This window comes from Mus caroli, chromosome 11 (assembly GCF_900094665.2).
Source record: "Mus caroli chromosome 11, CAROLI_EIJ_v1.1, whole genome shotgun sequence".
Classification (NCBI taxonomy): Eukaryota; Metazoa; Chordata; class Mammalia; order Rodentia; family Muridae; genus Mus; species Mus caroli.
Genome location: NC_034580.1, coordinates 79,107,089 through 79,134,360, shown reverse-complemented (window position 1 = coordinate 79,134,360; position 27,272 = coordinate 79,107,089). Strand labels below are relative to the sequence as shown.

Here is a 27,272-nt window from a genome sequence, read left to right as displayed (position 1 = left end):
AGCGGCATACGTGTCCTTACTGTGGGAGTTCTGTAGCTGAGTCACTGCGGCCATGAAGGGCTGCTGGGCCATGTGACTGCCTGGGCTCTGCTGCATGAGGGGCTGCTGGTGAGGGCTGTGCAGCTGTTGAGAGAACTGGACGGGCTGTAGGGCTGCCAGGCTGCTAGCCACACTGTTAATGACTGGGACACCCTGGGCTTGGGAGGTGTTGAGGCCTGTGGGGGCAAAAAGAGAAACGTCAGAGTGGTGGCAGGGGTGTACGGAGGTGACAGGGCAGTGTCAGTCACAGATGGAGCCCTTGCTCAGCATGTCTGTCATAGAAGAGGTTGCATGAAAAGTGACTAAATAAGGGAACTAAAACCTGGAAAGATGTATTTCTGAAGCCCAAGACTCTCCCCAAATCATCCTATGACTTCCCAAATTCAGCTCCCTTGAGGTCATCAGAGCCTTGGGAATGTAATTTGCTGTCTCCATCCATGGTGGATTATGAGAAGCCTGCTCTGGTGTCCTCTGGCTTAGTTACGGAACTCTTCTTTAGGGTATGGCTTATTACCCAGATCTGTCTTTCTAGAAGTGAGCAGCAGTCTGCAGCAGCTCCTTGTCCTCCACCCCTCCCATCCCCTACTCCAACTGCCTGCTGGTCTCTCCAATCAAAGGAAACCAAATCTTCCTCTACAATCCTGGAAGGAGGAGGTCTGAGGATACACAGTAGAGCTCACAAAGCCCCTGGGAGAGGTCAGGGACTGACTCTGTGCATCGTAGCAGAGAAAGGAAGAAAATATAAGAAGAACTCGGCCTGTCTGTGAAGTGGATATATACTAGGGATTTTGGTACCTGAAGAACCAGGTTTGAGGAAGAGGAAGCAGTAAAGACAGTAAGACATGGCAGGAGGTCCGGCTATCCTTCTGCTCTGGGGGCATGCAAAACCTGAGCTTTGGTACCATGACTATATCCTGAGACTTCTTTTTGTTTCCATACTCTCGCTGTTTCCTGACATGATCCTGGGGAGGTGAGACAAGATCAGAGTAGAGGTCAGAGGTTGAGGTCAGAGGTATCTGGCCAGTCTCTACCCTGGAGCGGCCAATATTCCTTAGACCTTGCTTTCTGGGAAGTTGAGGGATGTGATGAAGAGGAGATCCAGAGAAAAGACTGTTGTAGGTAAGTGCAGGGTGGCAGTGTGTGTGTGTGTGTGTGTGTGTGTGTGTGTGTGTGTGTGTGTGAGAGAGAGAGAGAGAGAGAGAGAGAGAGAGAGAGAGCACCTTTCTGAAAGGCATAACACCTCGAAAGCAAGGATTTGTGGGAAGTCCTCCAGGGAGATAGTGCAAAGTCTTTAACAATTGCCCACTTGGAGCTCTAGAAGATATCATTATCAGAAACTTAAAAGGTGAGACCCTTGAACAGAAAGGAAGAACAGATAACTCTCTTCCTGACTCCCTCCGGTGGGACTTGAGGGGGGTGTCTTCTGATCACCCTCAGAATATCACTAGAATATCACCCCCTCAGGGGACTCAGATATGCTGAATATCTATTTCAATTTTCCTCCCCCCATCCTCCAACTCCCAAGACAGGGTTTCTCTGTATAGCCCTGGCTGTCCTGGAGTTCACTCTGTAGACCAGGCTGGCCTCGAACTCAGAAATCTGCCTGCCTTTGCCTCCCAAGTGCTGGAATTAAAGGTGTGCGCCATCACTGCCCAGTACACCTCCTCTTACTGCCAGCCTCTGGCTCCCAAGAAACGCTATGAATTTATGTGTATACAGGAGCCCATGCCCACTGCTCACTTAGGGAAATCTTTGCCCAGAAAAGAATTTTAGCCTGTCTAGACTGGATAAAATAGAAGGCATAGTTTGGAAACAGGGTTGAGCCTTAGAGCCACCCAGAAGACCTCTTTAAGAAATATACATTCTTGAGCCCCGCCCAAGAACTCAGTGAGTCAAAGCCTGCAAAGGTGGGGCTGAGGAATCTCATTCTCAACAGCCTGAGACCCTGGTGTGCTTCTGTCCCAGGACTGAGCACCTCTGAGTCATCCTAGCTCCCCCGGGGTGTGTGTGTGTGTGTGTGTGTGTGTGTGTGTGTGTGTGACTCTTGGCCTTTTTATCTGGAAGAAATAAAGATAGTGAGGATTTGGCAGTGGCAAGTCACTTATCCAGGGTCTTGCGGTGCTGAGGGAGTTCCTTTGTACAAACCGGAAAACAAAAATACCACTCTCTAATCAACTCTCCCTTAAAGGAGGGCACTGGGTCTCAGCTGAACTTCCTGATGATCCTCACCCTTCTTTATGCTCTGTCTACCCCAGTGCACATGTGCACATGCGCCTAAGGTCAGTGTGCACCCTGCTTACATGCTTCAAGAGATGCTGTGAGGAAGCTGAGACACATGGGTGCACATGATGGGAAGAGCAAACTTGGAAAATACAGAATGGCCTAGGGAAAGCTTTAGTTTAGCTTTAGATAGCACCTAAAATAATACAGTTAAGTGTGTGTGTTAGTCAAATTTAGTATGGGAAGAAAGAAGTCGTGTAGTTTGTGTGTTACTTTATTTGAAGAAAATAGGAAGTAGATATCTTACCCATAGACCTTTGTCTATCTGTCTGTCTCTGTTTCTGTCTCTGTCTCTCTCTTTCTCTCTGTCTCTGTCTCTCATTCTGTGTGTGTATGTGTGTGTGTGTGTGTGTGTGTGTGTGTGTGTGTGTGTGAGAGAGAGAGAGAGAGAGAGAGAGAGAGAGAGAGGGAGAGAGAGAGACCTACACAAATGTATAGATCAGAGGATAACTTGCAGGAGTCAGTTCTCTCCTTCCACCTATATGTGGGGTCTGAGGATTAAACTCAGGTCATCAAAAAGCCAGCACTTTTACCTGCTGGGCCATATCTTCCAACCCCATGAAATCTTTTAGAAGGTAAGCAAGCTTGTTTTAGGCATCTCACTCTTTCTCTAACTCTGAGTATTCATTTGGTTGCTATAGTCCAAGGGCCAGTGAAACGGAAGTGAATTTGAAGTAAATTTTTAACTTTGGAAATCTTTAACAACTTCTTTATTTCCACTTCCCTTTTGCTGATATAAATGTCGAGCATCTTTCCATCCCAGGAGATAAGGACAGGGTAAGAGCTGCACATAGTCGTTCAATAAATCTGTGTGCTTTCAATGGTCCCTAATTTGTTCTGCCCTCAAAGAAGGCATACATTGTTCTCTTACATGATTTCTGTTCTTAGAAGACAGAAGGGGAGGGAAGCAGAATGCGGCAACAAGACAAGGAAGCAAGCAGCATAGAGTCCTGACACAGGGATGCCAAGAGGACCATGGGGCAGTGCAAAGCTGAAAAATGATGACCAACGTGCCACCGTTGGCTATCTCTGGCTCCATCGGAGTAAGAAACATGGTTCTGACTACAATGACTTTGCCTGAGTGGTCACAGCAGAGCCGAAAACATCCAAAGACTCAGATAACCTGTGACAGCGAAGCTAAGATATGTCCACACCCTCAGATAACCATCCGTTTCCAGCCTGCCTCACCAACTTCAGCCTTCCCATGGCCAACAATGGCCCACCTCTGATGGGGCAAGACCGGCCGCAGAACAAGGGCCTCCTTGAGCTTTCCAGATGTGCGTTAAACAACCTACTTCACTTAAAAGATCTGAAAGCTCAGAGATACTAAGTCAGTGGCTCTTTCTGGGTCCTCTCTGTATTTTTATGTTAAAAATAAACAAACTTCTCCTTCTCAAACCCAAACAAGAGTTGTCTTCTGACATGAAATGACTTCTTCAGAAACCCATCAAAACCTTGCTCTATCCTAAGGATCTACCTCAAGAATTTTCTAGAGAACACAAAGGGATAGGAATAAACAGGAAACATATGGATAAGCCACAGTTATGAGAGGTCTTGCTGTCTAGATTTATAAGCATGTCTGTCTTCCTTATCACTGGATTGTGTTAACAATGCATTTTATAGATGAGGAAGTTTAAATCCCAGAGAGGTTGAGTGATTTGACCTGGCTACACAACTAGAAAGTTGTGACCGGGATTCAAAGCCATTAGAACGATGTCTTTTGTGGGATACATGCTCTAAAGACTGTAGAGGAGACAAAAAGAGCCAGAGAAGTAAACATTAAATCTCCAAGTGTGCTGGGCTCGATTGAGCATGCCTGTGATCCCAACACAGAGGCAAAGGCTGCAAATCCGAGGGTAGCTTGATCTCGATCACCCTACCTTGACAAATGTCTAGGAGCAGAAGGGGATCTCGCAGGGGCCCCCTGTACCTCTTCCCGTCACAATGATTTAATTTTCATTTTTTTCTCCCCGCTCCCTGCTTTACTGACCAAGGGCAGCACTTACTCTGTGCAATGGCCATGACTCCAGACAGGGGGGTCATGATGAGGTTCTGAGATTGCTGGGGATTGTGGTGGGAGAGGCTGTGGATATTCGTCAAGGTGCTGACGGGGGGCAGTCCTCCTCCCGACACTGTGATCTGCTGGAGAGAGAAAAAAAAAGTGGATTAAACCAACAAGGGCTGCTTTCAGGATGCTATGGCCTTTCAACTTTGTTCACACAACAACAAAAGTTAAACAGGGGGGCAGACTCTGTTTGAGACACTGAAGTGAGAGCAGTGACAGGAGGGACCCTGTCCTCACGATGCTTGTATTTGCCCGTTCTAAGAGTTGCCGACTGACTTCAGGAGTTCGTCTGTTCATGTGTTGCACGACCGTCACTTGCTCACAATTCATGTGCCTTGTGTTCTGATCTCCCATCTTTTATATTATTGATGCTATACATAGGTGACTGCTAAAAATCAGACTGAAGAAATGCCCTAGGATCCCCCGTGAGGGCAGACGGCGTCCGGAGCTCTCCCTGAGCCCCGCTCACACATCAGCGCAGCCTCAAGAGTTCTGATATGCCCATTTCCCAGAGGAAAAACCGAGGCCAAGAGTAGATTTGCACCTTGCCTGAGATCCTGAAGCTAGGAAATGGTACACCTGATACTTGAGTCTTGGTCAGTCTAGCCTAGGTTCCATTTATAAATCTATTTTTAGAAGAAAGTCTCCGACTAAGGGTTGGAGAAGCTAAGGCTTTTCTGTTTTTCCAAATCCTCACGATCCTTTACAATTGTTCTCCCTCCTTTCTCCCTCCCTCCTTTCTCCCTCCCTCCTTTCTCCCTCCCTCCCTCCTTCCCTCCTTACTCCCTCCCTCCCTCCTTACTCCCTCCCTCTCTCCTTCCTTCCTTCCTTCCTTCCTTCCTTCCTTCCTTCCTTCCTTCCTTCCTTCCTTCCTCCCTCCTCCTTCAGTCAAGGAGCTGACATTGCTAATGATAGAACCAATTAAATCTTCACTTCGATTCACCATTCCATCTTAGTGACAGACTCAGAGTTGAAAGCAGCCAGTTCTCGCAGACGTGTTTGCACATGGCTACTCTAGTTCATTCTTTCATGTCTCTACTCATACATTGTCCTATTCTCCATCTCTCCAAGCATCAAATCCTATCGGGGACTGTGTATATGCCCACTGATGGAAACTTTCTCAACAGCACTAAACAAAAAATTACTGTAAAAAACGTGTGGATTTGATTCTAACATTATCAGAAATATTTCTAATGTCCTCGTACTAGTTATAATAATATAAAAATCAGTTTTATATGCACACATTTTCATAATAGTTTGTTAGTCACAGTTTTGAAATAACTGCTATTTTTTTCTTTTTCTCTTTCCCTCCCCCCCCCTTATTTTTTGTTGTTTGTTTTTTGAAGACAGGGTTTTCCTGTATAGTCCTGCCTGTCCTTGAACTCACTCTGTAGACCACAAACTCAGGAGCTCTGCCTCTGCCTCCTTAGTGCTGGGATTAAAGGCATGGGCTATCACCATCTAACTCTTAAGTTTTTTCCTAAGAAAAGACCACCTCTCCTCCTAAGCAGACCCAAGCATTGCCGAGAGTGTCAGGAACATGGGAGAGGGGCTATGGCATTAGGGTCTGTCATACACACAGCTACCTAGAGTTCTTCAGACTCTAGGTCTCTCACTTCTACCTGGAAAGATGATAGATTCTACCTACCCTGTCCTTCTGGTCAACTCCACACTTTCCAAGGTTAACTTGAAAAAAAAAAAGGAAGGGGGGTGGGATCTTGAATAGGTTTGTTTGTGTTTTTAAAATGAACATGGAGAAATGAGTTAGAGGTCACATGACCAATAAGGAATTTTGGCCACATCAAACAAGAGAGAACCAGCCTGTTTGCTGAACTTGTTTTTCAGAATGTCAGAGTCATTAAAAAAAAAAAAATCTGCGACCTGCCTTCAGACTTGGGTAATATGGTCGTTTTAGGGAAAGTCAGGTCAGCGCAGTTCACTTCTGCAGTACTTCAGTTTGACGGTGCCACCAAAGTGTGGATAAAACACGATGTAGAGGTAGCTTTACTGTTTGTAAGCCACTTTCCCAGAAGTCCTCAGTCCATAGTGACACAAACAGAGCAAACATTAGGACTGTTGTCCCTGTGTTACATAGTAAGAGAGAAACAGAAGAGCTGTCTGTCATTTGACAGTAAGGAGGGGGGTTGAGCTCAAGCTGAGGTCTGCTGGAGTTTTCAGTCTCATCCGCTTACTGTACTTGGCAACCTTGGTCAAGTGACTTCCCACTTGAAGAAGTAGCCATTACATCCTGCTTGCTTCCAGGATGGATGGAAGTCAGAGAGTTGCCACAGATACCATGATGACCCTTAACACAACAGTTTGGAGAGCTTGGATTCTGTAAAGCCTTTGATACGGTGACTTCTTTATGTGGCTATAACATGTAAGGTTGGTGCTATTAGCCCTATCTTGCGGAGAAAGAAGATAGTCTAGAGAGGTTAAGACATGTCTCTAAACTTGATTTTTTTCAATAAAAAGAAAAAAAAGAAAGACCTCAAGTGGTAGCTGAAAGCAGCTTATCTGCTCTTAAGGTCCGACTTTACACTGGGAAAGTATTGCAGGAGTTAAAAAAAAAAAAAGGTCAGCATACACAAATTACAACCTTAAAGTAGCTATACCTTTTTTGGCACAGGGTGGCAGGGAGGGCTTACTCCCACACAGAGCTGTAAGCAATCTCTAACCAAGCCTGTCACATGGACATTACTTCTCTCAGTTTACAGGTGAAGATGCTGAAGCTAAGCAATTCTTTGACCCTATGCTGGTAAATTTCAGAGCCAAGACTACACATTTGGGTTCTCTTGCCCACTCTCCTATTTATTTGTTTTAAATATATATGTGTGGGGGGTGTGTGTGTGTGTGTGTGTGTATGTATGTGTTGTGATGTATGTATGTATGTATGTATGGTCTGTGTGGTCTCTGTGTGTGTGTGTGTGCTATGATATGTGTGTGTGTATATATATGTGTGTGTGTATGTGGTGTGTATGTATGTATGTAGGTGGTATGGTGTGTGTGGTCTGTGTGTGCTATAGTATATGTGTGCATATGTGGTGTGTGGTATGTATGTATGTAGGTGGTATGGTGTGTGTGGTCTGTGTGTGCTATGGTATATGTGTGCATATGTGGTATGTATGTATGTATGTGGTATGGTGTATGTGGTCTGTGTGTGTTGTGTATGCTATGGTATATGTGGTGTGTGTGTGTGTGTGTGATATGTTTGTGTGATTGTGATTTGGTCTGTGTGGTGTGTATATGTATGTGTGTTACGTGTGTGTATATGCATGTGTAGTGTGTTCCTGTAATATGTGGTGTGATTGTGTGATGTGTGGTATTGTGTGTGTGTGGTATGTATATATATATATATATATATATATATATATATATATATATATATATATATGTGTGTGTGTGTGTGTTTGTGGATATGTATTTGTGGTGTGTTTGTGTGATGTGTGATATGGTGTGTATGTTTGGTGTGGTTGTGTGATGTGTTGTATGGTGGTGTGTGTGTGTGTGCGTGCATGTGTGTATGACTTTGTGTGGTCTCCACCTTCTACCTTGTTTGAGTAGGCCCTCCCACAGTTTGCCATTCTAACACCAGGCTACCTGGATGAGCTCGTCTCCAAACTTCCAGGAACTCCCTTGGCCTTTCATCTCCCTTCCGCCCCACTGTGTCCAGTTTCTGTGTCTTCTAGGGATCCACACTCAGTCCTGATGCTCATCCAGCAAGGCCGTCTCCCCAGTCCCACCATGTCCTTTTTAAACTATATTCCACTCTCACATTGGTGGACCTGGGATGCACTTGTTATACATTAACAGGGAACAGACTCTTGACTTTGGGCATCAGGCACTAGTGACATAACATATGAACAAGGTGTTGGAGACGAGTGAAAAGCTGGGCCCTGCAAACAAACTTCCAGATGTTTGCTAACACCGAGGTGTGCTGTCTTGGTCAATCATCAATCTAGCACATGGCCTAGCGAGGGTAATGCTAAGAAAAGCATAAGAGTGAGTCTGCAGACTGTGTGTGGGACAGCCTGGACGTGGGTGATGTAGCTTGTACCTTAGAAGGAAGATCAAGAGAGCATAAAGAGAGACTCCAGGGACCTTTTAAGAAGTAAGAGCTAAGACTTGGAATTATATCTTCTTTTTATTTTTATTTTATTTTGGTGCTTGGAGCCTTATTCTTCCAGGCAAAGGACCTCTACCACTGAGCTACATCCCTAACCCAGAGCCTGGGAGTTTATTATTCTTATTTTATTGTGTGTATTAATGTTTTGCCTGGACATATGTCTGTGCATCACATGTGTGCCCATGGAGATGGCATTACATCCCATAGAACTGGGGTTCCATACAATTGTGAGCCAGCATGTGGGTGCTGAGAATTGAACTCTGGTCCTCTGAAAGAATAACCAGTTGTCCTAACCATTGAACCACCTTCCCGGACCCATCAAGGAGTTTTTAACCCACTGAGAAGAAAGGGTCTCTTTCCCAGGGTAGCCCGAATAATGCTTCAACTCTAACTTGTTTGTGTTTTGACTGTCAAGAAATCATTAAGACTGAGGTGCTAGAGAGATGGCTCTGGGGTCACAGAGCTAGAGAGATGGCTCCAGGGCCACAGAGCTAGAGAGATGGCTCTGGAGCATTGGTTACTTTTCTAGAGGACTTGGGTTAAATTCCCAACACCTGCACGACAGTCTACAACACTTTGTAACTCTAGGCCCAGGGGGTCCAACCCACACAGTGTACAGACACATAGGTAGGCAGAATATGCATTCACATAAAATAAAAATAATGGTTAAAAAACACTATAGGAAAAAAACCAAAAGAAACTATAAAGGCAGTGCACACATATTGCTGTCAGGGAAGAAGGGGCTCTCAGGGGGTTGGGGAGAGCACAGAGGACTGAGAAATGGTTCCTACTTGGTTGCCCCATCTGGTTTGTTTACAAAGACTCCCATGAAGGAGGCCAGCTCAGGTCTCCTGAAACTGGAGTTGTCCAGAACAGGTTTCCCCTCAAGACCTACCCGTTGTTTTTCTTCCTAGGAACTGGAGACTTGATCACCTGTGACTCACTTCTCCTGTGTTGCCTACACAGTTCCCACGTCAAGGTCTAAAATGGCAAATCCTCCCTCCGCCATCCAGCCCCCACCAGCCACGGTCACAGGTGGGGGTCAGACACCTTGCGGGAATGTGTGCAGCTCCGCCTTCGGCGTGGAAGTCAGGAACCCTCAGCTCCTCCCTTCCATGAAACAGAGCATGACCCAGAGAATAAAGTTTTCCATTTCCTACCCTCACGGTTGGTGTCGTAATGTTCTTGTTGTCTCAAAAGCCCTCTCCCATGCCCTTGTGTTGCCAAAGCCACAAATTGGAGTCTAGGATGGAAGTGAGAGGGGCTAAAGAGGGGTTCAGAGAGACTCGGGGTGACAGGAATCACAATGTCCTATATACATGTGTGAAACTGTCAAAGGACAAATTTGACAAAAGTGAGCTCTGTGTGTGTGTATGTGTGTGTGTGTGACTCTGAACTTTGCATACTCAGACGAGCCTTACTGAGTAAGATAAGGGTTTATCCAGTTGTGGGGCTGTGGTTAGAGGCCCAGAAAATTTCAGTAAAAATTGTCATTGACACTGAAGGGACACCACAGCCATTCATGAAATAGTCACTGTACTGAGTGTTTTCGTATATGCTATCACACTTCCCCAACAACCCTATTGAGGCTACTCCCATTTTATAGATGAGGAAAGAGAATCAAAGTAATAATTTGCCCAAGGCTGTACCACTCTGAGGTGCCAGAGCTGAGAGTTGAGAGTTGGTAACTGAGCCTTTGAAGTCACTGTTTCTTACTCCAGCCACCACCCCACCCAGCGCACCTGCCCTTATGTCCTCCCTCCCAGTTCAGGAGTCCCTCATCTCCTGCCATCCTCTACATCCTGACGCTGTCCTCATCAGGACCAAGGGAGTCAGGAAAGGAGTCGGGGGGGATTGTTTCAGAGTGAGGTGCTTTCTGGGTTAAAAAAAAAAGTCTGGTTTTGGAGGCCTTGGACGGGAAGGATGAATGAACATTTTATCAACACAAATGTCATTGGCAGCCCCAAAACAAACAGCGTCCCACCCGGCTTGCTCCTTTATGAGGCATTCAATCAATAAAATGGGAGCAGGGCTCTGTCAGATTTATTGGCTGGGTTCAAACTGAACACCTCTTCTACCCGCCAAAGGCTGGGTCACCAGCCTACCTTTTGGTTCCTGCTCTGGACAGCCCCCATTTTCCCCGGTGGGGCTACAATGGTTCATTGTTTAAGGCAGGCCTTGTGAGAAGTTGTGTTTGTCTTGCCTCTTATCTTATCAGCTCCAGTGGCCCAGGAGTACTCACCATTTTACTGTCAGGTGAGAGGAGACTATGGCCTGGGTCCAGGCTGGCTGGGGAGACTTGCTGTAAAACCGACTGGCTGGTCACCATGGCACTGTTACCATGGTGACTGATTGTCGAAGAGGAAGTGACCTCATTGTTTCCCGGCTGGTTGTAGCGCACTCCTGAAAAACAACATGAACCCAATAGGAAAATTAGTGTCACCAGGGCTCCTGGACACTGACTCAGTGCCTCCTGTTTTCAATGGTGGGTGACAAGAAAACAACACTGTTTTCTCCTCCACGTCCACGCGAAAGAATGATCAGCCATCTTCCCTGGGGTGAGGGTGGCGTGGTCTCTACTTTAAAAGATTATATATAAATATCATATACAAATCTGTTTTGCCTTTTTGGTTGGGAGCCTTAGCCTGTACTAGCTAAGCCACCTCTCCAGCCCCGTGTAAGAGACTTTGGTCTATTTTGGTTTGTTCTTTGTTGTATTGCCAGGGTTTTGGCACTTGATAGTCATTCAGCCAACTTCTATTGAAGGACGGAGGGACTGAAAGGATGGATGGGAAGCAGGAGAAAGAGTTGAACCTTCTGAAGGCATGGGTTTCTCTGAAGGCAGAGGCAGACCAACCCACAAGGGTGAGGCAGATTTCCAATCAGGATAAGGAAGAATTTTCTAGCAAGAAGGGGCAATGGACAGACTTGGCGATTTATAAATGAACAGGGTTCGAATCCTTCCTTGGCTCTGCACCTCTGCCTTCTCCCATGAAGCAGAGAGAGTACTGCCTCTCTGGGGCTTCAAGGATTGGAGGCAATCTCTCTCCAGCTCCCAGCATTATGCCAAATACCCCAGGTCTGCGAGTGAAGATGCTCGGCAGGGTGAGCTGGTAGTAGGGTAGACCTCAACACATGGATATGAAGATTCTCAAATTCTAGGACTCCCAAGATCAGATTCTTAGCACGGATGGAATGTTCTGGGAGAGAGCAATTTCTAGAAGCTCCTGCTCTGGCAGACTGAGTGCTGCATTGCCCAGGAAGCAACTTAGCAGGAGGCCTGGCTGCTGCCCTGCTGCTCTTTCCTTTGGAAGTATCTGGACTTCACTCTGATTTCACCTGCATGTTTTGACTCCCCGACTAGCTATTTACCTTCCCAAGATACCCTGTTCCCGAGAGAGCAGTGATAACACTGGGAGTCAGGTGTGTGCTCACCTCCCAGCCTGTCCTCACCATCGATTCGGTCTCAAGTCAAACAGTCTCTGGACTTAGCCTATTTAATTTGGCTGAAGGAAAAGAACCAGCCCTCTGATGATCAAATATTGGTCACAGGGAGGCTTCTCCCCTACCACAGGCTACACAATTTTTTATTTTAAAATAATTAACTAAGGATACCCATGGGAAACAAAAGCCCTCCCAAGGTGGTATGGTAAGAGTCCAGAGTCTCTCCTAAGAAACTAGGCGGCAGAATCCATTTGTTGTGTCCTAGCATTTGTACCAAGCACAGATGGGTCTCAGAAACTTCTCCTTTATGATTTCTGGCTGGGAGCTGGAGGATCCCTGTTTTGATCACAGTTTTGCATTCTAGTACTGGGTGAGTTCCAGTTTCCTTATCTAGAAGCTGAAGAATTTTGTGCTATGGCAAGGGGACTTATCAGTGCCGTGTGGAGAGAACTAGGCATAGGGCTTGTCAGCTCTAGGTCCACTTGCATCCTTGCCCACTGATGCTTCTCTCATAGATGTAACAGGCACTGGAGTGATCTTCTAGGAATAGGGATGGACAGATATTATGAGATTGTCCAAGGCCACACACAGGGAAGAGATGCTCTTATTAGAGAAAAGAGAGGCCAAGTCTTTATATATTTAACAAATTCAGAACACTTGAAGTGGTAAGCACGAGGAAAATAGAACGTGTAGGCTCTGGAGCTAAGTGACCAGGGCTTAAATCCTGGCGCCACCACACCATAGCCATGCAAGCTTGAAGAAGTTATTAGCCTCCCTTGGGCTTCAGTTTCCTTATTGTTAACAGTGTCCACCCTTAGGTCACAATGAATTAGTGGATGTACAAATACGCAGGGTGTTTGCTTTTCAAAGGACATATATCAGCTGTGCCAAGTTCCCCCAACCCAGACTATCTTCATCCAAACATTTGGAAACTTCATTAAGAAGTGAATGCTCTTTCTTTCTTCAATCGCCATTCCTAGCTCTGGTCCTGGAGGTAGGTGATAAGGCCCGTGGGTTGACCTTGATTTACTGATGATACCAGGTTATCTGTCACAAAAGACCTATGGAAGAAATGGCTGTAATAAATCATGGCCATAAGCCCTCCACTCACTACTTGGCTCAAGTCATTATTTGGTCATGCTCCTATCATAGACCCTGTGAGCCACAAAAAGACATTCAAATACAATCCAAAGACCTCCCCAAGGTGCTGAATGCTGCTGTTCTCTGGGTATTGGGGACCTTGGGTTATTACTGAATTCCCAGCAACGCATGAAACAGAGTGATTTCCACTCAGCAAGACTAACCGGAAGTACCCAAAGAACATAGGGAATGTATGGTCCCGAGAGACAGCAACGCTGGCCTTGCCTTCCTATGCCAGTACCATGTCGAGGGGACTCTTCACCAAGCTGTGCCCTGGGATTTCTGTGTGTATGTGTACCATCCCATAATTATGTTTCTTTTCTGAGAAGATCTCTCACTAGCCTGGAACACATCAAATATGCTAAGGTAGCGAGCCAGCAAGCCCCAGGAATCTGCCTGCCTCTGCTTCCCTAGCCCTGGGATTATAGAACTCAGTCACCATGCCCAGATTTTTCGTGAGGCCAGGGGAGGTAATTGGGGATAAAACTCAGGTCCTTAGTCTTGCAAGGCAAGTACTTCACAGATTGTTCTCTCTCTCTCCTCTCTGCTCTGATGACCCCTTGATGCTTTCTGAAGGACCCCAAATACCTGTGACTGACAGAATGGGGGCCTTACATCTCCATTCTGCCTTATTTAAATGTATCATCCCTCACTACAGTCCAGGCGGCCATCTCAGATCAGATGGCTCTGCCACTGCTTCTGTGCCCTGCCGATGCGGTTCCCTGCTCCCTCTGTGTTGACAGTTCTTTCCCCTGCAGTATCTCTGGGAACGTGTTCTTCATTCACCCTGTTCTTTAATGGTCCTGTCCTCTAGGCTTTGAAGACCCTAGAGCAGTGGTTCTCACCCTTCCTAATGACGCAACCCTTTAATGCGGTTCTTCATGTTGTGGTGATCCCACAACCACAAAATTACCTTTGTTGCTAATTCATAGCGGTAACTTTGCTACTGTTATGAATCAGAATAAAAATATCTGATATGAAGGATATCTGATATTCAACTCCTGTGAAAAGGTCATTGGATCCCCCAAAAGGGCCGTGACCCACAGGGTGAGATCTGGGGCTCTAGAGACTCACCATCAGGAGTCTCCCTATTCTCTGATGTGTTTACTTTTCTCTTCCTCTCAAAGGGAAGAGATGCCTTAGTTATTGCTGCTAACAGAGCACCTGGCATTGCGCCCATTTACAGACCGAAGGAAGAAGACCACAGCTGCTTTGATCAAGGAACAGGCAGAAAGAGAAATTATGGTCAGTTCTGTATTGAAAGTGTGAATCTGCTCTGGACCTGTTCCCAGGGGATCACTGGGAAGTCACACAGATCTCACAGTTGAGAAGCACTGGATGAATTAAAAAATTTGCACAAAGCTGAATAGGAGCACACAAAATATAATGAACATTCCTGTGCATGCACACATACTGCCTGAATATCAGCCAGCTGCCCCAATCACTCAAGAGCTATATGCCACGCCTGTGCCCATCAGGAATCATAATTCCTTCTGACTGCAGACAATCCTCTGTCCTCCATGTCACAATAATGACCCGTGACCTCCCGACACCTACTTCCTTAGGCAAACTTCAGGACCCTATCAGGCCCAACTGCCATGTTTACTGTTGGACAGCATTCATGCTTTTAGCCACCAAGCAGCTGCAGACTCTGCTAATGTTTGGATGGAAAGTTTTCCTTTTTAATTACATGTCACTGATGGTGCAATTTTCTCCAACAGCCCTGTGACTATTCTTATGCAACTTAGGTACGTGTGTGTCTGTGTGAGTGTGTGTGTGAGTGTGTGTGTGTGAGTGTGAGTGTGTGTGTGTGTGTGAGTGTGTGTGTGAGAGTGTGTGTGTGTGTGTGAGTGTGTGTGAGTGTGTGTGTGTGTTTATTTAAATGCATGTGTTGGTTTATACAAGGCCAGCTGTGTCTCCCGTGTTCAAAGACAACCATGATCACCTCACAGGAGGACTCCAGAGAAGGCCTGCTCAAGTGTCACAAGTCTGTTTCAGGGGCTTAAACCTACAGCTCACAGACCTAGCTATGTAGTCCACCTCTCTAAGATGCTCAAAAAACAGCAAAGACTTCAATTCTGGAAACCAGCAAAGCACCAGACCCTAGACATTTAAAACTCTGTCTGTCTGTCTTCCCTTTAAGTCCATTATGATTATGACTCTTTAGGCTTTGGTCCTTTTTTTCCTCTGAAGGACATATAGATTTCCTACCTCCGGTGATAGATGTTCGATTAATAATAAAATAATGTTAAAAGAAGCACTGGCTTTCCTGGGAGGCAAAATGTTAGGTGAACAGAAGAGCAAGGCAACCAGGAAATCGTGTCTGGAATTCCTCTCATATAGGGAGAGAGAGGAGAGTGTGGACTCTTGGGTAATATTGGCTCGGCCTGTCCCTCACATGGCTTTTGGCACTGAAGCCTGGGGAAGGGGCTTTCTTGACTGGGATCTGTAAGCTGACCCAGAACCTGGTGGGTTGCCTTCAGCCCCGACACTTCATTTTGAAGCCAGCTCGTATTCGTGATAGTGAAGGAATGTTCCTCCAGTTAGTGGACCTATGCCAGCTCGAGTGAGCGCCCCAGCCACCGGCAGAGTAAACATTACTCAACTAGTCAGGGCTCTGTCACACACATTCTTCCTCTGTGTTCCTAACCTCATGCAGAGCACAGCCCCAAACCCATTGGGTCTGAAAACTAGATATCTGAACTGGGGTGGGAGGGAGCATGGAAGGAGAAAGGTCTTCTAAAATGAAGCCATTGTGCCCATTAACCATGGGCAGACAGAACTGTTTTCTAAGAAACCCCAACCTTGTTCTGGGAAGTGGAGGTGGGGGGCATTAAACTGGTCTTGGTGGCCTAGCCATATGTCCTCAGAACCCCCCACCTTCCCCACCTAAACACCGGTCACTTCTATTGAGAACAGAGGCAGAGAGACTGCAGTCTGGTGAATTCCTAAGATCCCCATTTATCATTGAAAGAATGTGAACAATCCCTTGGCTTCAAATTGGGGACTCAAGAAACCAAAGCTTCCTAATGAATTAGCACAGCTCCCTCAGTTTCTCCATGGGAAGCACAGGCCTTCTTGCCATTCTGCATACTGTTTCTCCCTAAGGATAAAGATCCATGTTTGCATGGGGTTTAGCAGATTGAAAGCCTAAAGCCTAGGAAGGAAAAAAAAAAAACTGATGAAAAATGAAAGCAATTTAAATACTAGGTGGGTCTCAGTTCTAGATCCCAAAGACCTCAGGTGGGAACCCCATTCACGACAGGAGAGACACAGACAGGCCCCAGAGGAGGGCAAACACTCTTGATTCAAGGGGTAAAGCATTGAATGACACTTCAGGGAGGCCCACAAACTGGTTTTCTTATAGAAATCGATGTAAACACGAGCAGCCGGGAAAGAAAGAAAGAAAGAAAGAAAGAAAGAAAGAAAGAAAGAAAGGAAGGAAGGAAGGAAGGAAGGAAGGAAGGAAGGAAGGAAGGAAGGAAAGAAAGAAAGAAAGAAAGAAAGAAAGAAAGAAAGAAAGAAAGAAAGAAAGAAAGAAAGAAAGAAAGAAAAGAAAGAAAGAAAAGAGCAAGTGCTAGCGTGTATGGTGCCTTCAGCCATAACCTCCAGGCAGGGAGGGAGGTGGGACGGACACCCATAGCCTTCCTTCCACAGAGCTGGTCTTAGGACTATGTCCTCATGTCCTTGCCAGAGAGCTGGTTTCTGCAAGCAAACATCAGGTGGTTTGTAAGATCACTTCAGCCTGGAGCCCAAGGCCACAGCCTAAAGAGCCTACCTGGCATTGGAGAACTCTGGCAGGCCTCATCCAGACGAGTGTCTGTACTGGTTTCTGTACTGCCACAGGCCCATGTGACACACTGGACAGCAGAAGTTCTGAAGTGATTAAAATTACCCCTTGCCGGGGACTACCCAGCAAGTCTCACATTCTGAAATTGACCCCCTTTTCCTCTATCCTACAATCCCCAAATAGACTCTTGATATGATAAACCACTTTACCATGACCCACAGATAGATGGAAACAATTTTATAGGTTTTCACCCTTGTTTCTTGGCTGCATCTATCGTGAGAATATATATATATATATATATATATATATCCTGAGGCAGGCTATAGTCCCCTCAGCAACTTCTTTTCAAATATTATTTATTTATTTATTTATGTATTTATTTATTTATATGAGTGTTCTGTTTTCATGCATAACAAAGGAGGGCATCAGATCCCATCACAGATGGTTGTGAGCAACCATGTGAGTGCTGGGAATTGAACTCAGGACCTCTGGAAGAACAGTCCATTTAACCGCTGAGCCATCCCTCCAGCCCCCTCCTCGGCAACTTTTATATAGTGCCTGGACTCTATCAGGTACCCAAGGATTTGCAGAATGAATCAATAAGAAAGACTGGCTTGACTGAAGGCTCCATGAGAAGCAACAGTGGGATATAGAGATCTCTCTCTCTCTCTCTCTCTCTCTTTCTCCCCTCCTGCTTCTTTCTGTAGTAAGGAGAGATACATTTTTTTTTAAGGACAAAGAGAAAATGGTAGAGGAAATTAAAACACAATCAAAATGGAAGAAACAGCTGGGCAGTGGTGGCGCACACCTTTAATCCCAACACTTGGAGGGCAGAGGCAGGCAGATATCTGAGTTCGAGGCTAGCTTGGTCTACAGAATGAGTTCCAGGATAGCCAGGGCTACACAGAGAAACCCTGTCTCAAAAAAAAAAAAAAATGGAAGAATTGTTACTGACAGGTCTGAGCAGTTTCATGTCAAGAAGCATCAGACATCAGACAAGGGTGTAGAGAAGTGTGTGGGATGTAGCAGGCTGCTTTCTGCACCTGAGATCTCATCCTGTGCTGAAATAGTGTGTGTGTGGTGTGTGGGTGTGTGGTGTGTAGGGTGTGTGTGTATATGTGTGGTGTGTGGTATGGGTGTGTGTGTGTGTATGTGTGGGGGGGGGCTGTGTGGGGCTGTGTGGGTTGTGGGTTGTGTGTGCGGGAGTGTGGGTGTGTGGGCTGTGTGTGTTTAATTCTCTAGTCTTGCTGCCCAAGCGTATCATCTGCTCCAGAACTCTTTAGGAGCAAGCACTTTCATTAATATAAGCTGACTGTTCCTGAAGTGAGGTTTATAAGTGATGGCACACAGCCCACACCATCTTATTGCTTGGTAAGGAAGGCTTGCTGCCCCTGTAGATGTATAAATGAGATGCCTATGTTTATACTTAGCAAATTAGAAGCCAGTTTGTGGTCCACTGGGTTGACTTTTAAGGTGAGGAAAAGAATGTGCTAGTAGGGCATTTACTGTGGCAACCTAAGTAATCTAAACATGCTTTAAAAAAAAAAAAAAAAGAAAGAAAGAAACCAAGGTAAAAACCTCAGAAGGGTTAATGCTGGACATGTCAGTCCAATGCCTGTGGATGCAGACAGTGTCCTGCTGCAGTCTGGCTTCTGGGGTCTCATCTTTTCTGAGAGCTTGCCTTTGCAGGCAGGGGTAATATGGCTGCAACAAAGGCGCTCAGGCTTTGCTGACAAGGAGAATGGTGACATCCCTAGCGGGCTGGGCAATGTGAGGAAGGCTATAAAGCCATCAGAAGACTGAACCACTGGGTGTCCACACAAAGTAAGGACCTATAAACAGACATCTGTATTGTGACTGAAGGGCTAATAAAGTTGCCTTAGAAAAGAGAGGGTCTTCCACTGTGACCTATTCTTAAGTCATTCCCCCACTGGGAGGGGATGCCCAGAGACAAGATCTTTTGAGGTCTGACAAGTATTAGAGCTGTCTCCCTATGGGGCCTGGTCAAACCCCAACCTCTTCATCACTATCACTGGGACAGCTCCATCAGCATCATCACCATCATCATCACTATCATCATCAGCATCATCATCATGACAAATCACTGCTGATCACCCAGCAGGCTTATGAGTAGATGCTCACTCCAGGGAGCCCCAGGTATCAGACACTGAGCCTTTGGCAGGTGGATGAATATGGGCTTCTTGTCTGTTAGGAGCACTAGGTGAGTGTTTGGGGAGGACCATCAGAGATGCTCAGAATCTGGCGGACTTTCTTCTGCCTCTTGGCAGCTCAGAAGTACCGAGAGTCTAGATCTCAGGCACTCAGTGGAAACTCAGAATAACAACATAGTCTTAACACTTTTCTCGTCCAAAGAGTATCGATTAGTAAGAGATTATAAAAGGGTCTGAAGTGGTGACCATGATACTAACTAGTACGACTAAACTAGGTGAACAGTCTAAATCTGTAGTCTAAATCTAAAGCTAGGAGAACATTAGGGAGAAAGCCAGGCTGTGCAATCTTGGAGAGGTTTCTGGGAGCATTTAATGTCGCCACCAGTTTATGAACTGTAATTTGAGATAAGAGATGGTACATCAGGACATTGTTTCCAGAAAAGGGAAGCTAGACTCCAAATAATATTTACAGATGCCATTGAGAAATGGCTGCTGTGCTCAGTTTAACTATAAAATGGAATAACAAACCTACAATTCAGAGCACTTAGGCCTTAAGCTCTTTGGTCAGGAACCTCTCCATAACCAGATACATTCATTCCATAACCAAGGAGAGTGACTACCGCTGTGCCAGGCCTAGCAGGAGATACCATTGAAGAATCCAGCAGGGACTTGGTCACAGCTCAACTCAGGGTTCTATCCTCCAAATGCATGCACATCGAGCCAGGTGTCTGAAGGCCCCGCTTCACTATGGAAACAAGGCAGACCAGTTTTGTTTTGTTTTTCTTTGACAGGAAGGGATGCGAGTCCTGGAGTAGAATTCTAGGTCATAAAGAAGATAGGCCACACGCCTCTGCTCCCATCCGTGAAATACCTAGAGATCAACGAAGCACTTGCTTCTCGCTCACTACGCAAACTCTGCAGGTGCTGTTTGGAGAGTTTCTGTCCTTGCTGCACAAGTACTCAATTGGGCTTCATGGCCACCATGGTGGCATTCTGCCAGGGACAAGGTTCTAAGGCACGGGCATGCAGACTGCCACTCAAAAGCCCCGGAAGTGTTAACCTCTGGCAGTTATAGGTGTCTTGTTTATACCCAGTATAAATCTGTTTATTGTGACTGGCCCCACCCAATCTGCCAGAGTTGTAAAGCCCTAATGGTCCCTAATAAAGGTGGAAGGCTTCTAACAGCACAGAGTTCCTGAAACAGGGATGGAGTGAGGGAGAGGGAAAAATAAAAAGAAGAGGGAGGGAGATAGATGATGAGCTTAACAATAAAGTACCACAATGGCAAACCTCTCTCTGTGCTTAGAGCAGCAGAGTCTGGGGCCTCAAGACTGGAAGCAGCACACACTCTCCAAGTAACGAAAGCTCAGAAGCCTCAATTAGCTTAATGATTTGTCCAGTGTTGCTTCTGGGGTCCAGGGCTCCCCAACTCCAGCTGCCTCCCCTTTTCCATCTGAATAGAGAACCACTCATTGTCACCTCTTCAGAATGCTCTCGTGCTCTGTCTAGCTGAGTGACAGGTAACTCCTGGCTGTGCATCCACGGATCTTGGGACATGTGCTGCCACGCTCGGCATCACCTAACAGCAATTTCGACCCTATAGGAGGTGTGTGTGGCGCTACCATGCCCACTTTTAACGAGATCCCCAGATGTCTCTGATGCACTCTAGGAAAGAGATTGGAGAACCCCAGATGTTGGCAGTGCATCAGTTTCATGGTCCTGGTTGTCTCAAGAGATGATCAAAGTTCATGGAAACTGTAAAGCCACACCCTTATCAAGAACCCAAGGAGACCCAAGGCCCTTCCTTGGGGAGTTCAGGAGCTCTACAAAGGCAGTGAATCTTCCTTGCCAAGCAATAAGATGTCTTGGAGAATATGTTATCACTTTAAAGCCTTGTGACAACCCCATGTATGCATCAGGACCCCTACTGAGCCGACAAAGTCAAGGAACTTATTTGAGAACATGCTGCCAGGTGGTGACAGAACCTCAGTTCCAATGCACTATGTTTTGAGTGCTACTCCCTGCTTCCAAATATGTCTATCTCAATGTGGACCTAAGTGAGAGGAAGGGATATCTGGAGCAGCAAATCTCACGGCACCCCCCCTATTACATAGATTCCTCTTGGAAAAGTCATTAAGTTTCCAAGCCCATCTCCAAGATGTACCTCCAGCATCCAGAGTATGCTACCAGGAAACTTTGCTCTTGATGCCTCCAGAGAGCTAAAAGGATAAAGTCTTCTCCCATGAGGCTGAAGCTAGTCTGTAGAGGCCAGAGCTACCCACAGTGCTACTGTTGAAGCTGCTGAGTCAGAGCCCTGGGGAAGTAAGGGAAGTAGGAACATGCTAAGGGGGAGTGAAGATGCTATAGTGGCGTCTTGGGAGCCTTGAGGCCTCCTGTGCTCACCACAGGCTAGGGCCCACCTTCCTTTTGTGTGCACACTCTGCCTGAAGTTGGGGGTCAGCTCCCTTTCTCAGAACAAAGGACAGACAGCTTCTCAGATGGACCGTCCACTAGGAAAGCATCCAACCTCCCTCTAATTGGGCAGCTTCTGTGGCCCAGTTATATACGAGCAATTCAGATACTCGAGGTATTCACACCTACTTCCATTACAGGAGAAAAACACACTGGCTAGGCACAGGACATTCTTGGTCATCGGCTGACCTGACCTTTTGAACCCTACTCCCAGCATCAGTCCATGCACCCCACATGACACTAAATGCCCATGACACTGAATACACCTTATGGGTGTCACTGAGCAGTCCTAGGGAAGATGAGAAACTGCCTCGCATCCACTGTGTGACTAGAAGCCAGCCTGAGTCTACTGCAGACACCAAGATGAGCATCTAGCTGGAAATACCCAAGTTCTCTAAAAGTCAAGATTGAGTGAGACTCCAACAGAGACAGGGAACTAAGGGGTCCCCTCATCATATAACAAATAACACAAATAACAGCAACCAACAAACCCTCTTCCAAACATCACACAACACCAAATAACAATAGCCCTTGTTTATGAGAGGCTGCCATGTCTGGGTGTTTCCCCTGTATACATAGGCATCATACCATTTCCTCCTCAAGCTTTTGCGCAAGTGGGTGTGCCCATACACTGAGAAACTGAGTCTCCGATTCCAGAAGCTTGTCTTGGGTCACACAGAAATAACTGACTAAGGCGAGGCTGGAATTGAGGTCTCCTCCATGACCCAATGGTTCTGTTGTGCACCCACTGGATTTGGAACTTTATAAAGGCATGTTAAGCAGGATTGTCAGTCAAGGGAAGGTTGGGGGACAGAGGGAGATTAGTTACTCGTGGAGTTGCCCAAGAGACTCCCTACTAGCAGTGAGGCCCCTGGGCCATCATCTCCTTTGCCAATACCAAAATACAGAAACTCAAGCCCTTCGGCCTTTAACCAGAATATGCATTTCTACACATACCCAGGCAATGGAGATGCACTTTAACATGGAGAAGCTTAGAGGTAGTTTTCAACTCATGGTAGCCCATGGGGCTGCCCTGGAAAGTTTTAGTAGTTACTGATGCCTGGCCTAACTCCCTAGAGAGTCTAACATAATAGGGTTGGACTTGGAGATGGGCTGTATTTGAAAGTTTTGCTGACCCAAGCAGCCTGGATGTGTGAATCAAGAATTATATAGACACATGTATGTGTGTATGTGATTATGTACATTATATACATGCATATATACATGTATTATTAATTATGTGTGTAAGTTTGTGAACATGCCCACAGAGTGCCCACCGGAAGTATTGATGCCCCGGAGCTGGGGTTGCAGGTGGTCTTGAGCTGCCTGACATGAGCGGTGGGAACTGAACTCATGACCTCTGGAAGAGCAGGTCTCACTCTTAACCGCCGAGCCATCACTTTAGCCCTGGTTTTTATATTTTTAATTTTATTTAGTTGGAAAAAATCCGAAGGAAAATATGTCATGATATATGAAAATGACATGAATTCGAATTTCAGGTGCCATAAATAAGGCCGTGTTGGGAGACAGCCACACACTCATGAATGCATAGTCTATGGCTGCATTTGTGCTACAGAGACAGGCTTGAAGGGCTGTGACTGAGACCGTATAGGTTGAAAAGCCTGAACTATTCCATTTTTGGCTCTTTAGTCAAAAATTTACCTGACTCTGTTCTATAGATAATTAGGAGTGAATGCTTTATTTGACTTTATTGTGAAGATATGTTTATTAGTATATAATATAAATATATATAAAATGTACACATGTAAGTTAATATATATACATATTATATTGTAGATATACACACATACATGCACACATGCACACATGTGCACATACACACAGACATACAAGCACACACACAGATACACTTGCATACACATACATACATACATACACAAACACATGTGTGTGCACACACACAAACACACTTGAGCATGCACACATACATACACAGACACACAGGGATACACACAACCACACACATAGATACACACTCACATACATACACACATAGGCACACACAGAGATACACACTTCCATATACATACATACATGCACACACACGGGCACGTGTGCACGAGCACATGTACACACACACACACACACACACACACACACACACACGCTCCTCTCCTTGCTTCCACATTTGTGTTTTTACTTCCTGTTGAAAAGTGGGTAGAGGATAGGGCAAGCTCTTGTGCATCTGTTAAGCAGGCGGCTTCAAAGGCACTTTGCCCAGACCTCTGACTGTCTCTGCCCCTTTAGTGCTTCATTCTCTCCAAGTTCCTGTTACTTCCTATCAAACATTCTACAAACAGATTCCAAGAGCACTTCTCCCATAAGCTGCAGGTTGCACTCCGTGCTTCCTGGCAGCTTCCTTCCTCTTCAGAAGGGACTGTGGTCGCAAGGAGTCCTCAGATCCTCTAAGGATCCTTCAGAAGGACTAGGCATAGCAAGTGGGCTGCCTCAGGTGATAGGAGTTTGTTATCAGCTGGGGGTCCCTTTGTGCTGAGGCCTGAGCCCACCAGCCCTGCCCAGTGTCTTTGTATGCAGACCAGGGCTGGCCCCCTATGGGGCTGGCAGCAGAATACCTTGAAGACTGGACCTCTTAATCTCATTAATACCCTGATTGTCTTCCCCAATCTAGTGGGAGTTGATGGGGTGGTACTCACAAGATAAAATGACCTCCACCTTCAGGAGATAAAATGACAGTCAGATTAAGTCCCCTAAGAAGCAGAACACTGGAGCTGATACCGCCTCGGAACCACTAGAGCAAGCCAGGATCCCAGGCAATTTTGTTTCTCCTCCTAAGGGACAATAGGACTGACTCATTTACTCTGGGAACCCTTGCTGCTGAGATGAATATTTTTTTACAGCTGCCCTCATAAACCCCTCCTCTTGTCTGCTGCCCAAGGAGGGGGTGGGGCTACCAGAGGTGAGCCGAGGTGCCTACCCTGTCTCACAGGCCCCATTAAGTTGTTAAAGCTTTTAAGTGCCCCAGACAGGGCCCAATGCAAGGGCAGTTCAAATCCCCACAGATAGGGATGGGCTTGGGAAAGAGAGGCCTTCATTTCTTTCCACAGAATTCACCTTGCCCAGGGGCAGCAGCTGGGGAAGAACTAGCTAGCTTCTGAGTCTTCTTCCTAGTTTAGCTCTGCTATTCAGATGGGAGTCTGTCTGTCTGTCTGTCTGTCTGTCTCTTTCTTTCTGTCTGTCTGTCTCTCACTGTATTAGTTCTCAAGCTTAAAAGTTGTTAGTTTACAACTAAAGGCAGATGGGCAGTATATTACAGGTCAAAACCTGTCCCACTGCTGACTAGCTCTGTGAACTCGGGTAAATCACTCCACATCTAAACATCTTAACTTCCCTTAGTTGACAAATGGGGATGTCAATACTGACAGCACCCATCTTCCTAAGTCTTGGGAAGGGTTTAAATGAGACAAGCACAGAAGTGACCAGTCCAGGGCCTGATACCAGGGAGGCATCAAGTCAACACGGAACGTCCTCATTTCTCATTTCTAGGTATGTTTGAGGGCTCCCTGGGTACAATATATATTTTGTGCCATGGAGAAGTGCATCTATATAAGCCATTAGTATCCGGGCCAGGAACAAATCTGCTTTGTCTAAGCCACAGGGTTAGATTTCTGCAGCCACCAAGGATGCAGGGCAACAGAGGCTAAGGAAGAAGTAGGAGGCAGGACTCTGTGTTTTCAAGTTCTGACACATGTCAAGCAAGCCAGGTCTGCTGGGCTGGGAAAGGGAGGGCTAGAGTTCAAAGGCAGGGGAAAGCAGCAGCCACAGGAACAATACGTCCTTTTAGGCTGTGGCCCAGAGGTCTAAAAGTTATCCTGGGGAGGTGTCTTCTCCCTTCTGTGACTCACTGACTTTGCTGAAGAACAAGTCCCCATTTCCTTATGAAAAGATCATTTAAGAGTGAGGACATGTGTGGGAAAGCAAAGGCTGATGGGAACCTCATGTCCCTCCCTGCCTCCATAGGGAGGCAGCCAGGTGACTTAAACTGGATCGAGGTGTACAAGGAGCAAGGCCACCCAGATCAGGCTGCAGATAGCAGCCTTGGGCCAAGGCTAGCCCAGCTCCCATCCCCAGCTTCCTCCTCCTCCTCTGAGGCAATCAATACAAGCACCAGTCTCCGACCTGCTCCTTTTTCTTGCCACAGCCCTGCCCTCTGACCTTTTGGGGGCCTTTTCCTTGATTCAGCTCCAGAATGGAGGTAAAGGCCATCACTCGAGGCCTGCTCAATGGCCCCAGAATGGGTTGTCACGGGGCCCTATAACCAGGGACAGCTCCTGCTGGCCAGAGCTGGAGTAGGGAGGGCAGCAGATAAAGGCCTTCCAGTCTGAAGATAAATGGCCGCCTGCAGTCCTGCTACAGTAACTTTAGGCCCCCAAGAAGAAGAGACAAAGGGTGCCCCTGTGACACACACTGGAAAGATGAAGGCCCAGCAGCAGCAGCCAGGCTGGTTCAAAGCCCCAGCTTAATTGTCAATTAAGCATGCATAAGGGGGGGGGGAACAAAGCCATGACAACCCTTGGCTGCATGCTGGTGTGTGATTGTAAAGGCAGAGAGGGGCAAGGCTGAAAACAGCTGATTCTGCTGAGTGAGTTTGTAGGCTACCTTGTAACCAACTAGCCGCTGACAGAGGCAAAGTGCTTCTCCTGCCATCCCTATTGTGTGGGACATTCCAGGACCAGGGTCACATTGTGGTCATCGTGGGCAAGTGGGGTACATGCAGTAAGCATGGCTGAGAAGGAGGGGGGCTTGCATAGGAAACGGAGGTGCAACTCTCCTGGAAGAGGGCTCTGGGGGAGCGTCTTCTCTTTGGGGTTGCCAGAGCTCCTGGCTCAGGTGCTGGGGTTTGGAGAAGGAATGGTAGAGAGGGGAGCTTAAATCTTGGGGTGGTGTCCCTCCCCAGCTCAGCCTTAGAGACTGCCAGTGTTTGGGGCTGGGGACTATCTCAGAGGGAAAAAGTGTCCTATATAAGCATAAAGACCAGCATTCAGAGCACCACAGCCATATAAATGCTGAATAGGCAAAGGGTTTGTCTGTGATTCTGGCACACTGGGGGATGAATGGATACAGGGGATCGTCAGAGTTAAGACAGCTACCCAGAGTAATCAAATCAGTGAGCAATGGGTTCAAGTAAGAGACCCTGCCTTAGTAAGTCAGGTAGAAAGATGCTGAGCACAGCTTGCTTCTTCTCTCTTAGCTTCCTTTGTATTGCATCCTCAGTGGCTTGCAGCAATATCTAAACCTGTGGCTTAGACATCTCTCTCTCTCTCTCTCTCTCTCTCTCTCTCTCTCTCTCTCTCTCACACACACACACACACACACACACACACACACACACACACACACANCACACACACACACACACACACACACACACACACACACACACACACACACAAAATGTAGGTACACATACATATATATATACACCAATATACATACTTGTATATGGAGAGCAAGAGAGAATAAGCAAGACATAGATGATAGATAGATGGATAGATGGATAGATGGATAGACAGATAGTCAGTGCTGTCTTTGGGTGTTAGTTCCAAGTTCCAGGTTCTGAGTCAGCTATGTTTTTGGCATGAGACTGGAGAGGTCCTACTACAGGGAGGGTACAGTGAGGCTCTGTATTCCAAAACCTTTCTTGAGCATGTCTGTCTGCCTAGCCCTAGGGACAGTCCTAAGAGCCATCTTGGCAGCCTGCTTAGG

General features: G+C 46.5%; 1 protein-coding gene across 6 annotated transcripts in view; it reads right to left on the bottom strand.

The window, feature by feature from the left end:
• Hnf1b (HNF1 homeobox B) overlaps nt 1-27,272 on the bottom strand; it is a 54,919-nt gene that overhangs the window by 12,204 nt on the left and 15,443 nt on the right. For 4 of the 6 annotated variants that reach the window (XM_021176580.2, XM_021176578.2, XM_021176582.2 and 1 more), the window contains exons 5-7: nt 10,753-10,913; nt 4,326-4,461; nt 21-215 (exon numbers count right to left, since the gene is read on the bottom strand). In XM_021176580.2, the coding sequence (XP_021032239.1) occupies nt 21-215; nt 4,326-4,461; nt 10,753-10,913 (492 nt within the window). The remainder of the gene's footprint in view (nt 1-20; nt 216-4,325; nt 4,462-10,752; nt 10,914-27,272) is intronic. The other 2 variants (XM_021176581.2, XM_021176579.2) reach the window with 1 other exon arrangement.